General features: G+C 35.3%; 1 protein-coding gene across 6 annotated transcripts in view; it reads left to right on the top strand.

Moving 5' to 3' along the window:
• Ythdc1 (YTH domain containing 1) overlaps positions 1 to 12,048 on the top strand; it is a 74,071-nt gene extending 62,023 nt beyond the window's left edge. For 4 of the 6 annotated variants that reach the window (XM_067132497.1, XM_067132500.1, XM_067132498.1 and 1 more), the window contains 5 exons: positions 9,386 to 9,501; positions 10,265 to 10,362; positions 10,993 to 11,076; positions 11,371 to 11,475; positions 11,621 to 12,048. In XM_067132497.1, coding sequence (XP_066988598.1) covers positions 9,386 to 9,501; positions 10,265 to 10,362; positions 10,993 to 11,076; positions 11,371 to 11,475; positions 11,621 to 11,710 — 493 coding nt within the window. In that variant the 3' untranslated portion in view covers positions 11,711 to 12,048. The remainder of the gene's footprint in view (positions 1 to 9,385; positions 9,502 to 10,264; positions 10,363 to 10,992; positions 11,077 to 11,370; positions 11,476 to 11,620) is intronic. The other 2 variants (XM_067132499.1, XM_067132503.1) reach the window with 1 other exon arrangement.
• Positions 12,049 to 13,537: the final 1,489 nt, after the last annotated feature.

A 13,537-nucleotide genomic window follows, 5' to 3' on the forward strand; every position in this document is an offset into this window, starting at 1 on the left:
CCTAAAAGCAAACATGTAAGAACAGTGGTATTTAAACATAGGGGTTAAATGGAAAGCAGATATGTATTTTAGCTGAATTCTTCTTGGTTGAGAAGGGTTAATTTACTTGATGTCCTCTCCTGGGGTTCTATCCTGGAAGTAGGGAGTAGTTAGTGTGGCTGGATTTTGTATTGTATGCTAATTAGTTGTAGCATTGGCCTGTGAGATGCTGTTTGCTGCTACCGAGAAGTTATCAATTGTTTGTTATTACCATGAAGAAGTTATCAATGTTTCTCACAGTGTCAGAATCTTCTCAATGAGAGAATGGCATGTTTAAGTCACATAGCTTCATTATAGAATATGTTCAGTTCTAAATGCCCCCCCCCCATACTCTTTATCTATGCCTCATTATTACTTTAACCTCTTTCAGATTTTATCAACTTGCTTTCATCTTGCTGCCCAACCACTCTAACTTCCTCTTTAACTGTGCCGATTATCAAGAAAGGATACCATTGCTGGGGGTACTAAATTCAATATCAAACTCAATAATATTGGAGTCTGATAGTTATCAGTATACTAGTCATATCGAGATCTCAGGGATGGGATTCTAGCATTCTGTCCAGTTTGCCTGCCAAGATGATTAGAGTATGGATTATCACATTCATGAAACACTGTTGATTACAGTGGGGAAGATTGTGTTTGTGTAGTGCTCTCAGTTCCTTCAAGTGAGTTTTGCATAATTATGTTGTAACTATCCATTTGCTGTAGGCTTGGGAGTGGACACTGGCAGTTGGCTCTTACTGGTGTCTGATGAGGAATGAGTTTCATGAAAGGCTAGTAGTGTCTTCTCTAGACACCATGTCAGTTTCCTCCTATGGTTGACAATTTTTGGCTCTAAAGGATAACTCAGACCCAGTAGAAAATTGTTGCTGAGATAAGATGTGCAAAAGTTCATGTCCATCAAATACCTGTTGATTGCCTTTACAAAAGTGTATGAATGACATTTAGAACAAACATGAATGAATTTAAAATATAATGAAAAAATATCAGAAATACAAATTGGATCTCTTTAGTAATCATGAGGATCATTGTAATGTAAGCTGCAATATTTCAGAAATGAAAATCAACAGTGGTAATGGAGACACATGAAATGCAGCTTTTAGAAAGACACGTATCACCCAACTTAATGGGCTGAAAATTAATTGGTTGACCCCCAAAATAAAATTGATACCTGAAAGAATAGCCGAGCCACTAATGTGAAGTATTGCAGCAGCAAGAGGAGGTGACTATGGTTACTTTAAATTTGTCAGGCATATACAGAAGAAAGAAGGCACAATAGACCACAGAGAAGTTTCTTGACTAAGGAAGAAATCAGTCTTTATTCATGCAAAATAAAAGTTGGTCCTACATGCTAATGCACATATAGATATTTTGGTAGATACTGTACCACATTTGAATGTTTGCTATGAAACATTGGTGATCTTCAATAGGAACCTGTTTGATTTTAGTGAGGAAATAATAGATATGTGCCCTTAGGAAGTGTGGAATGAGTCTCTATAACTACAATGATCGCCCACACATAATATAATATCAAATGTAATATCCCACATACATATTGAAAATGAGGGAATACCAGCGTACCTCATCAAACAAAAATCTCTGCAGTGCTACAACTGCTGCTGATTTGGACATCCTTCTTGGGTATGCAAAAGTAAAAGTGTTGGATAATTGTTCTGCTCCAGAACATGAAGTTTATACATATATTACAAAATTCTCTAAATGTAGCCTGAATCAAAAACCAATAGCAGGTAGTGTCTGCAGTATCAAATAGAAACCGCTCTTCAAAAGTCAGATGCAAAACGTGTAAATGTGGGAAGACTTTTAAACAAGCAAAAAATTATGTTAAGGCCTTAAAATTTAATGATACTAGACGTTTGGTAAGAAATATGACGCTACCTAGACTTTTTAAAAAGCTTTCAAGGCAAATAGTCTGCCTCATAATAGAAGCCATGTCCCTTAGCACAGTTATGCTGGCTCACTCTGCAGAATCTTCCCCATCTCAGATAGGCAGCCCCAGGTTGTTATCTCAGGCAGTGTCTCTGCCTGATTTACAGAAGGATCCTTCTTTTAGAAAGCTTTTAGATGCACCAGTCATGAAGAATGTGCATACTCTTAATAGCTCTCCAACCTTTACTAAAAAAAAAGAGGAGGACCTCCTTCTCTTCCCCCTTCATCAACAAGAAGTGTCAGAGTACGTGCATCAATTAGTTAGGACGTGCTGTCATCAAACAAGGTAGATAAAACATCAGACTTAAATATCTCAGAAATCCCTGTCAAGGTCCACCATTTCCCTCAATAGTGAAATCACAAGACACCAAGATGGATACAAAACCCAACCTACCAAGACCTTCCCCAAAGACATCAGGGAATCCTGACAAACCTGAAAATTTTTATGAGAAAACTTCATGTCAAGTCCTCAGTAAGTGAGGTAATATGCTCTCTCTTGTCTTGCAGTGGACAGTCAGAGTTTGAGGGCTAAGAATGAACGAGTAAAAACTACTCATCTATGAATTTTCCCATAATTGTTTGTATACAGGAGAACAAATATTCTTCGGCCTAGTGATTATAAAACCTTTAGAATTGTTATGATCAACATACGTGGAGTCATAGTGGGAGTCGGTAATAAATCCTCTGTGGTGCACCCCACATGTCTATTAGTGTATTTATTTCTCTGCAGACGGGGCTATACAAACTGATAAAGGAAAACATATACTTTTTGCCCCTGTATTTTTTTCAAATGGTAATGTTTTAGATGGTGATTTAGTTGAGGTATTTCATCAACTATCATAGCCATTCCTCCTACTCCTAGATTTGAACGGTAGACATTGATTATAGGTGTAGAAAGAGAGGATGTTGGACTCTTTAATCCAGTAAGAGCCCACACATTTTCATATTCAGACCTGCACTTGCAGCTTTCAATTGCACATTGCTTTTAACTGGAAAACATTGGATGACTGGCATACATTACAAGTAACCATGTAGCAGGTATTATTACCATTATCAGTAGCCCATCCTTTCAAAGGTCATCAAAATTTAATCATCAAAAAGCAGACAGGAAAAAGTTTCAAGTGTTAAGGGAAGCTTAGACAGTTCCATTGACATACTCTTACCTTTCACACAGAGTCAAATATATCCCCAAAACTTCAGATCTGTTCCAAAGCTGAACAGTACCGTGGTGGTTATTAGAACTTATAAACTTGTACAGAGGTACAGAAGGGTTCTGACTTGATGTCGTAGATGGCATACAGGGGTGAATACGGTATATTTACATAATAGAAATGTAGATTAAAATTCCATTGTGCAATAAAGGCAGATAGGCATCTGTCTTGTCATCCTGTTATTTCTTCACTAAAGAGTAGAACTCCATCATCTGCTTTTTGGAGGAATTAAAACAGGCAGTTATACTCCAAATCTAGTCAGGCATTTGCAAAAATGCCTGACTAGTGCACTTGAGGTGATTAATGCTGTGGTTGATCACTTTTCCGGCATATTGGAAGTCTGAATTGGACTCAGGACACCAGTCCTGAGTACAATCGAGAACAGGAAACTTGAGTGTTTACAAGAGAAAAGAGGAATTTTACAACCTTCCCTTTACCAGAAAAGAGTTCATTTCAGCAATGACACAGCCCCAAGTCCTGATAAAATTACAATTGGCATGAAAATATGTTTGAGGACAGTGTCCTTTGAATATTGTCAATAGAATATGGTGTGATACCAGTTATCTGGTAGGCTAGGAACTAGCTAATCTATAGTGGCCAGTTGCATTGACATCTTGTCAGTGTAAGAACAAGGAAAACATGGTCAGTGGAAGACAGAAGACTCATCAAAAGTGAAGGTAATTCTTAACTGTCCAGAGTGGTTTTAGAAGAATGAACTCTGTAACTGAAGTGCTGATTCAGTTGGAGGTCTCTTTATGTGAAACATTGCCACAAGTAAATTATCAAAATACAAGGAGACTTGTATAATGGTGCTGCTGTTTAGCAAATCTGGTTTCTCTCAGCAAGAAAAGGGGATCATGGATCAATTGTGAATGTGAGAGATCTATGTTAAAATATAACTTAAGAAAAATTGACAAACAAGAGACCATCTGTTTAGGTCCAAATAACTGGTTTCTAATATTATGAAATAGAAACCATGGATCACAAACCAATGTGAATAATATAATAATAATAAGAAAAATTGACAAACAAGCTCATTTAGATGGTGCAGTGTCATGGTTTAATCCATATAAGTTGCAGTGTGCTTCGGAAGCTACTGTGCACCTCTCATTTTCCAGCATTTCCAACTAAGAACATTAAGGTCATGGGGACTTGGGAATAAGTTGTTTAGAATAGACAGAAAAGTAACTTGTAATTAATGGAAAGGTAAAGTAATAAGACTATTTTTGGTAGTCAGTCTGGTATATGGGTCTTGAGGTGTAGCAGTGTCTTTCTGTATTTTCTTTTATAGTTGATGGTCTGTCTTTGTATTCATGGTTTGGGTTCAAATTCTCATTGATGTTCTTTTTATTGGTATTTTTTTTTCCTGTTGGATAGTTGGGTTTCTATTTTCTTGGTTTGGTTTCTATTTTCTTGGTATTTTGATTTTCTGCCATCTTCTGTAGACGGTCTGTTGTGTACCATCTTAGTAGTAGTGCTCTGAGCGGTTATTATAAAAATATTTTTTGTAATAGAAAATTTATTTTGGGTGGGATTTCACAAACAAAATGTGTAAAGATGTGTACATCATGCAAAGGATGCTTTATACACAGAATATCATAAATTAATTTTTCATTTTTTCCAGATGGCGTAAATTTGTCATTGGAATTCAATGGTTGAGAATTGGAGGAAATAATTTTTTTTATCATTGAAATCAGCGAGGGTTACCTTCAGGATTGTCATTTGCCTCCACCCAAATGATTGAATCCAGTGTTAGATTTTGTTGTTTTTCAATGTTTTTTTTATTTGTCACACTTTTAACTCATATTTAATGAGTAACCTAATGAATACTTAATGAATAACCCAATGACCAAGTACCAGATTGCAGGTCACTAACAAACATTCTTTGTGACTGTCTGGTCTGCAACTAAAAGATATTTATTAAGACCTTTAGGTCTAGCTTCGTTACAGTGAAAATAGTCAACTTAGTGTTTGATTAAACTATTTAGTAATAAAAATCATAATAATCCAGGTGATGATAGCTACACTCAACATGTAAACAGTAAAAATTGGCAAATATCTAAATCTATGACAGCAGTCCGATTAAAGTCGTCCGCTTTTCTTGTGGAATCTTAAATGAAAAACCCCACATTTTTAATAAACATTTGCAATTGACTGAACTCAGATTCACTGGAACTTGCAAAGAGGAAGGTGTGGAAGGAATAGAATTATAATCTTAACCCAACAGTGGGAATAAAATAATGGTTAGAAGATTAAAGTGAATGAGGAAAGTTAGAAGAAACAGTGTGGAAGAGCTAAAGTATATAACAGATGGGGACAGGGAAACTGGAGGGAGAAATATAATGATGGAAACAGTATTTTTATAAACTACTAAATGAGGAGAATTAATATGGGCTGGACACTGTTAATATGAGACACAAGATGAGGTTACATGAATTAAGTTGAAGGTGATAAGACTCCGGGATCTTTGGAAAATTGGTCATTGGAGAGTCTACTATTATTTATGGAAACTGTTTGAAGGATTCGTGGCCAGAAGATGTAGAAGCCCGACAATATTGCCACAGAAAGGGAAAATGGTTGCACATCACTATAGCAATATATTAGAATACAATAGCTAAAGCTTTGTATAACAAAAGTTGAGGAAAGTTATTGGAAGAAATATTTTTAATAATTGTTATTATTAACAATAATTTGGTTCTGTACCACGAAAGTTGACCACAGTAGCAGCAGTATTCATGATGCAAGCACAAGAGGTAATTTGTGAGAAGGACGAGTCAAGTTATGCCATACGTTTGTGGATTGTAAAAAAATGATTCAACAGAGCACCAGGACAAGTATTAGGTGGGCATTAGAAAGGCAGAGGCTACTGAGCAGGTGATGATGTCCTTGACAAGATTAATGAAACATTGGCAGGGATATGAGAAGATTTTAAAATAATGTTGGTGCCTATCAAGGACCAGCCTCTATTGTGTCATCAAAATGGAGGGAGGTACAAAAGGATTAAGAAAAGGAGACCCATTGAATGAATATGATTAAAATTAGGTTATGGTAGCTGGAAAGAATTAAAGATGAAGGTGCATTCTAGAAAGTGGCCATTTGCAGTCTGGGAAAGAATTTTAGGGGTAAATGCAGGATTACTTCATGTATCAAATGTCATAGATGGTGTCATAGTTGCTCAAGATGGCAAAGTTTAAATGGAGCAAGGAGTTTTCCTTGTTTGTAATGGCTTAGCAGTCCTTGTGAAGAAAAAGAAAACCTAATAAAGGCAGAACATTTCTGATACCTTGCAGACATTAGACTGTGAGTATGGAATTGAGAAGGCTGAAAAAAAACCTTAGAAACAGCCTAGGTAAAGCAGCAAAAGATTGCTAAACTTAATGCAAATAAGACGTTGCTTTAGGAAGCAGCTAACTTTGTACAAGGTGACATGGATGTTTTAAAAGAAAATGAAAGAGGCCCTTAGAAAATTATATGGGGAAGTAGTTGAGAAAGCTGGTGTTCACAGGTAGAAAAGCATTTTGATATAGTAAATGAGAAATAAAGAGGAACAACAAGTTGAAGTTGTGTACATATATTGTACACTGCAAGTAGAATGATGTCAGTTGGTAGGAAGCTCAGATCTGTAGAAAGGGTATAGATGAGATCTAAGCCCAGATAAGAATTTAGGAAGAAAACACAAGATAGAGAAGTGGAAAAAATCCTTGAAATGAGTATTCTGGGTTACAAGTGTGTAACGGCTCATCCAATTTGGGTCTTTGAGAATTGAGAAGTCTATTGGACGAAGGCCTGTGGAAGCGTAATAGCTCACCCCTGGTATATATCGACATCTGTTGAGATGATCGAACTGGAGGTAGTAACTCCAGCATTCTACATAGCTTTTTTCTCTGGTATATATAGCAATCTTATACCTAGAAATGTGCTAATTGGAACCAATTTCACTGGGTGACACAGGTCTTCCCCCAGAAATAGATTTTTCCTTTGTCAAAATCCCTTTTACCATAATAAGAAAACCTGACAATCCAGTAAGGATGAGAATACTAGTCAATCTGATACTCTCTGTGTGTAGGTTTTTTGTGCAGTTTTGACTACATACCTCTCGTAGGTTAAGAAAAAGAATGTTATAATATGATTATGTATAAACTGGACATTTAATTTCCAGGGTATTCAAACAGTAATGGTCTCAAAATTAAAATTATTAAGTTTGCTGTACAAGCATGATGACACTTGTTATTCAGATCAAGAAATGTGTTTGTTTATTTTTCAAAGCTTCTTCCCATGAAAACAGTTGCATCGTGGTCAACATTTTCTGCCATAATAAGACAACCAACAGTGCCTAATCTGGTAGGGATTTTAGTGATTTCTATGAGTTTATGTATAGGTATGTTGTTCTACCATAAATACAGTACTGACATTTTAACAATTGTAGCTGAATCAATAAGTTGTGATTTGTTTCGAAGATGCTGTTTTGAGTTGCTTTCTTGGTGTGAAGCTGTAAGTAGCTGCAAGCATTTGGTTACTGAAATCTTGGATTGTCAGGAAAAATACATGCAAAGATAGTGTCAGGAATACTCATAGCATTTTTTCTTTTTGTCAGTACAGTCCTATGAAATTCTGTCATTCATTCCAACACAATCATCACCCTATTTGGTAGAACTTAGAAGAGGCTCTATAGACTGCCTAAACCTAATGTTTTTTGTCTGAGAAACAGCTTGTCTACTTTTGCTGTGGCTACCTCAAAAACATCAGTACAATATTAAGTTTGCCCAGGTCTGTTGCCAGTGACACCTTTTATGATTTTCCATGAAGTGCACTGATAGGCTTATATTATTCTTGCAGGATCAATAATAAATTGTTGCTTGTTGATCTCATCCATAGTTAACATTCTTTGTCCCTTTCCTAGCTTGGCAGTTTTCATAATAAAGCAGTCTTTGTATCTAATTGATAACAAGAACAAGTGAATTCTTTATAAAACTTTATTGGAATTCCACCACATTTTGAATTAAGTTGTACCATTGTATTTATTTGGGACTGGTGTATAATTTACAGTAATATGCAAAATATAAAATCCTAATTTAGTCTTTTATTTTACAATAATACTATATTTGTTGTGTCACAAAGAAATGCATTTATACTAGCTGTGCTTAGTTTGCCTACACTCACCTTGTTATGTATCATATATGTATATGGTAACGCTTAATCAGTTTTGAATGATGCATGCTCTCAAATAACTTCTTGTCATAGTTAGGGCATATGTCAAATGATCATTAGTATGCAATGAAAAATTTTCAAATATTTGGCAAGTTTCACTAGAGGCACTTGTTTAGTTCTCATACCATGTTTCTCTAGCAGTTGTGTGAGTGTGTGTGTGTGTGTGCGTGTGTGTGTTGAATGTTCCTTAGCTTTTTTTTTGTATGGGGTATAACTTATTTGAGGATAACTTGATTTTTAAGATTTAATAAAAGTACAGTACCTGCACCAAACCTTAATTTCCATATCATTTTGGGTAGACGATATACAGTAGACAACAACTACTAGAGTCTTTCTGAATGCTTTGAAGGTTAATTGGTGTATAATGAGTGACAGCCTATAATAGGTCTCTCAGTTTCAGTCAAACAGAATATGTAGTTCAGTGAGGTTAATTGCCACTAAGTTGGGAAGCTTTTCAAGACATTTGTAGTCATTGGCTTGGTAAGATATATTCTACAGCTTGCCAGTTCATGTCATGTTTTGTTGTATGCATTGTAGACGTAGATTTCAAAGGTTGCTTTTGATTTGATATGTACTTTTTTAATACTGTCTTTACAAATTCTCTGTTAGGTTCTGTTCACAGGAAGGAGTAGTTGTGCTGTACTTTGTTCGACACAGGTTTTTGGAGCTTCATAAGTTAATGGGAGGATTACTTTTGAGTATGATGAGTTGCTTTTTTTGTAATTTTGCTAAGACCAAGAGTTTTTTCTTCACCCCCTCCCCCCTCCTCTTTGGGCCCAGAATCACTTTTCAGTTATCTAGGCAGTTTGTTTACTAACAAGAATGTTTTATTTTAATAAGCTAGTACTTGTAGTGAACTCTTGATTTCCCTATAATAAGTAATATTTTTTTTTTAGTTTCTTGTATTTACTGTAATTTATGTCTTCATTACCACTGATTTTAGATTCTATACTTTGCCCCTTTCCTTTCCTCTTAAACAGCCGAGGAGGAAGTAGACGGCGCAGATACGAAGGTGAAGATTTTGGGCCAAGAGTAAAGCGGTTGAGAGGACCACAGAATGTAAGAGGAAGAACGGAGAAGCCAAGTAAGTTTATCAGTGAGTGTCCAACCCTTTTTATTTGTTCCTTGTTTTAAATTTGTGTTAAGAAACTGAGGGATACAGAAATAAAGCTGTAATATGTGTCGACATATGTACATACAGTAAACATTAACTTTTCATGTACTGTACAGTACTAACAGTTCAAAGTACTGCAGTATACCGTTTCCTAGTTCATACTTGTTTTGTCATACATTTTACTCTTGTTTGTTTCTGTACCCCTTAAGATAACCATTTTCTTACACCCAAGCATTTATTAATTCTAATTTTATCTCGCATTTGATCCTAAAATATCAGAGAAAGCATGAAACTTTCAAAGGAATATATTTAGAAAATTTTGTTTTGATATGAAAGTGATTTGTTCATATATGGAACCAACCTTCCAGTCTTTACGAATGGGGAAAATCTCTCCGGTGTAGCTGGATCTGGTTAAAAAAAAAGGGATTTTGTCATTGTATCCATCCATAAGCATTGATTTTGATTGTGGTTTTATAAGTTTTAACTCTTGTATTCCATGTTACAATATGAATTCGTTTGTACAGCCTCTTAAAATCCCTGCCAAAATGTTGGTCATGTAATTTTTGCTTCTAATGAAGATAATTCATTATGAGTATCTGTCTGTACCTTGTACTGCCTAAGTCTCATTTTTTAATAGTTTTAATTTTGTTTTGATATTTCCTCATGTTTTATCATGAGTATATAGGTAATGATACTAAACTTTATCATTTGATAAGAGTTTGTACATGAAATTACATTTTTCCAGCCACATACACACGTGAAAGGGCAAGGGAAAGATCACCACAGTACCGAACTGTACAGCGTCGGGAAAGTTCATACAATGGTAACAGTAGTCATAAGATGGTGAGTATTGAAGCAGAGTGAGTTCTCACACCATACATTTAAAGTTAAATTAGGAATGACTAATAAAGTTGAGAGGGTCTGTGCTTCTTGCAACTTTGCTTGTATTGGTGGAAACCATTTTGTTTCTTTATAATTTACTTAGCTCTTATTTATGCTATTATGCTATACAGTACTGTATTACTGTTTATGGTGAGGTGTAAGTCAGGATTACTGTAAGGTTATTGATAAATAAAGCAGTTGCAGCACAGGACTGAACTGAATACAGTACTGTATTCAGTTCAGATGAGTATACCTCACTTGAAATATTATACTTCAGCTACAATATTTTGCAAAAGCATAGTTATTGGCACTAGTATTTGCTGTAGTAACCTTTTTCTCATTCATTCTACATTTTCTGTGGAATGTGTCTTTACTCTGCACTGATTTTATATAGTCTGGGCAGGCAGATGGTGTATTGGCTACCTCATTACATACGATGATTATAATCTTACTCTTTCATTGCTGAATTTTATAATGTGTATTATTTATTCATGGGTTGGATAAATAGTACTGATTTTGAACAGAGTAATTTATAAGAATTTATGCCTATCAAAGCAAGTTTTATTGTTTGTGATTTGCTTTTCTTTTCAGACATATCAAGATTTCATGAGAGAAATGCGAGAATTTCACACACGAGCTCCCAGTAATCTACCTCCTATGGCGTTTCCGCCTCCGGTAAGAAAGAAAAAGAATATGCATAAGTATCATATGTATGGATATATTTATATATTCCTTATTATGTTAGCATCAGTGAGTTCATGTTTAATTAGAGTGGCATTTTCAAGTTTATGAGGTTTCACATATTTATATTAAATAAAGAACAATAAAACTTAGCTGTGGTTTTTTGGGTAAGATAATAAATTTTCATTCTTTGAAACTTGGGAGATGCTTTCGGGTGTGAGCCTGTGATAATTTATATTGTAAATTAGGCCCATTTCTGTCTTGATTTAATTTGAATAATCTTTACAGCCTCCATTTGATCCGATTGGTCCACCAAGATATTATGATGGACCTCCATTACCTGAATATCCATCATCTTCTCGATCACGTTCTGAAAAAAGACCATCTGCTGATGTAAGTAAATGTTTTTTTTATAGCAAAAAGATAACACCTAGATACTAGTCCTGTACAGTACTGTACTCCTGTTGCTTCTTTTGCGTTTATTAAAAAAGCTGACAGATGAGGAAGCTGTTTTATATCCTATTTATTCTTTTTACAGCCTTACGATCGCAGTGTGGACGAATTTCTTCAAAGAACTCGCGATCGAAGAGAAAGAAGTCGTGAACGTCGCTATCGTGAGCGGAGATAAGTTATCGGTTCTATTACTGAAATGTATTATTTTGCTTTAAGTGCAAAGAATTATTATTATTCTTAGGGTTCCTTAGGATACAGATAAGGAAGTGAACTGTAAACTACTTTTTGAAAAATGGGAGGTCTGTATTTTGGAATAGCTACCTCATTTATTGTTACAATAGCCTTTGTCATTTTCTGTCTTTTTTTTTTTGTCAAGCAATAAACAACTGTCTCCAATCTGGAATAAAGCAATTATGAACATTAAATTAAATTTTCTATTGGACATTTCCAGTAATATGTGTGTGTGTGCGTGTGTGTGTAGCAAGGCTACAAATAAAATTTATTTGGAATAAGTGTCTGTGTTTTGAATTTAGAGCCCTTTTTATTATACTTGGCAGACATTGTCCTCTCATCTGGCTGCCCTTGTAGGTGGGGAAGGTGAGAACCTCCACCATCTTGGCCTCCAACAGTACCTCCTGGGAGGTAGGCCTAGTGGGAAGGGAGGGTGTGTAGAGTTAAAAAAAAAATGTTAGTTATTTGCTCACAAACCCAGAATATTAAAAGAGGCTGTCAAATGAAGTATATCAGTCTACCATGAATTGGACTTTGGTACAGCTTACAGTCAGGAAGCAAATGCTAGTCATAGGATAATTAACAGAGTGGAACTGAAGGTGTCCTATGAGAAAGACTCACTGACAACCTTCAGCTGCCCCAACCAGATAGTCCCTTTGCAATAAGGAACTGTATTTCCCCTGTAGGACCAAAGAAATCAAGCCCATAAATTAAAGCTATGTTTGCCACTTCATGACAATCTTAAAGAAGTGACCACAATCCTAACAAAACAACAGAGCCATACAAAAACATATTTCAGATCATAAGCATCTGACCATGAATGACCTCTTTTGGGGAGCAACATAATTGTTGAGGTGGTGAGTGTTTCCCTGCAAAAACCAACATAAAATGTATAGGTCCCCTCTTTATATTCTCCCCTCCAGCAAAAGGTGTAGATCTACTATAAAGAATAATAGTACCAATAATGACTTTCATGTCAGAATGAGGGCCCTAGGACTTTGCACTACAAACACCCTACACAATCAGAAACAAGAAGCAATTGAATTTTCACATTCTCAGCACTACATAATACTGCATGATTGGTTAATGATACAACAGTGTACCTTAATGTGCATAGAAAATGGAATTCATAGAAAATGTAGGTAAAGGGGGCTTCCTGCAAATGCGAAGTGAGGTACCATCACAGACTCATGCTACTATTCAAAATTAATGGTAATCTGATCATTGTTTTAATTTTCCTGTTACACAGTATTCATTATATATATACACACAGTAAGGAAAGCGTAAGAGAGGAAACGATATAATGACACCAAAAAGACTGTGATTAGCAGAGCATGACTGAACCCACTAAAAAAATAGGAAAAGATAAAAGGAGCAAGAATTTAAATACTGTGAAGGGGAAAATTAAGATTGTAACAAAGAATGAAGAATCCAAATGCTGTAAAGAAATAAGTGAAAATCTGTAACAATGAAGAATCTAAACCTTGTGAAGAAGTAAATTAAAATCTATAACAAAGGCTGAAGAATGCAAACACTGTAAAGAAGTAAATTAAATTCTTTACATTTTCTACTTTGTCCCACACTACAATGCAAAGAACAGATTTTGTTTTGTGCATCTGGCAAATGAGAAAGATGGAAATTAACTAATATTTACTATATTACAGTACTTTTCACAGATCTTTCTAGAAAAGAAACTAAAGTTAAAAAGGAATTTATCAAAAGTGTACAATACCACTAACACAATAAAGGTAAACGAACTCAATCGATGGTA

This window comes from Macrobrachium rosenbergii, chromosome 31, assembly GCF_040412425.1.
Source record: "Macrobrachium rosenbergii isolate ZJJX-2024 chromosome 31, ASM4041242v1, whole genome shotgun sequence".
NCBI lineage: Eukaryota > Metazoa > Arthropoda > Malacostraca > Decapoda > Palaemonidae > Macrobrachium > Macrobrachium rosenbergii.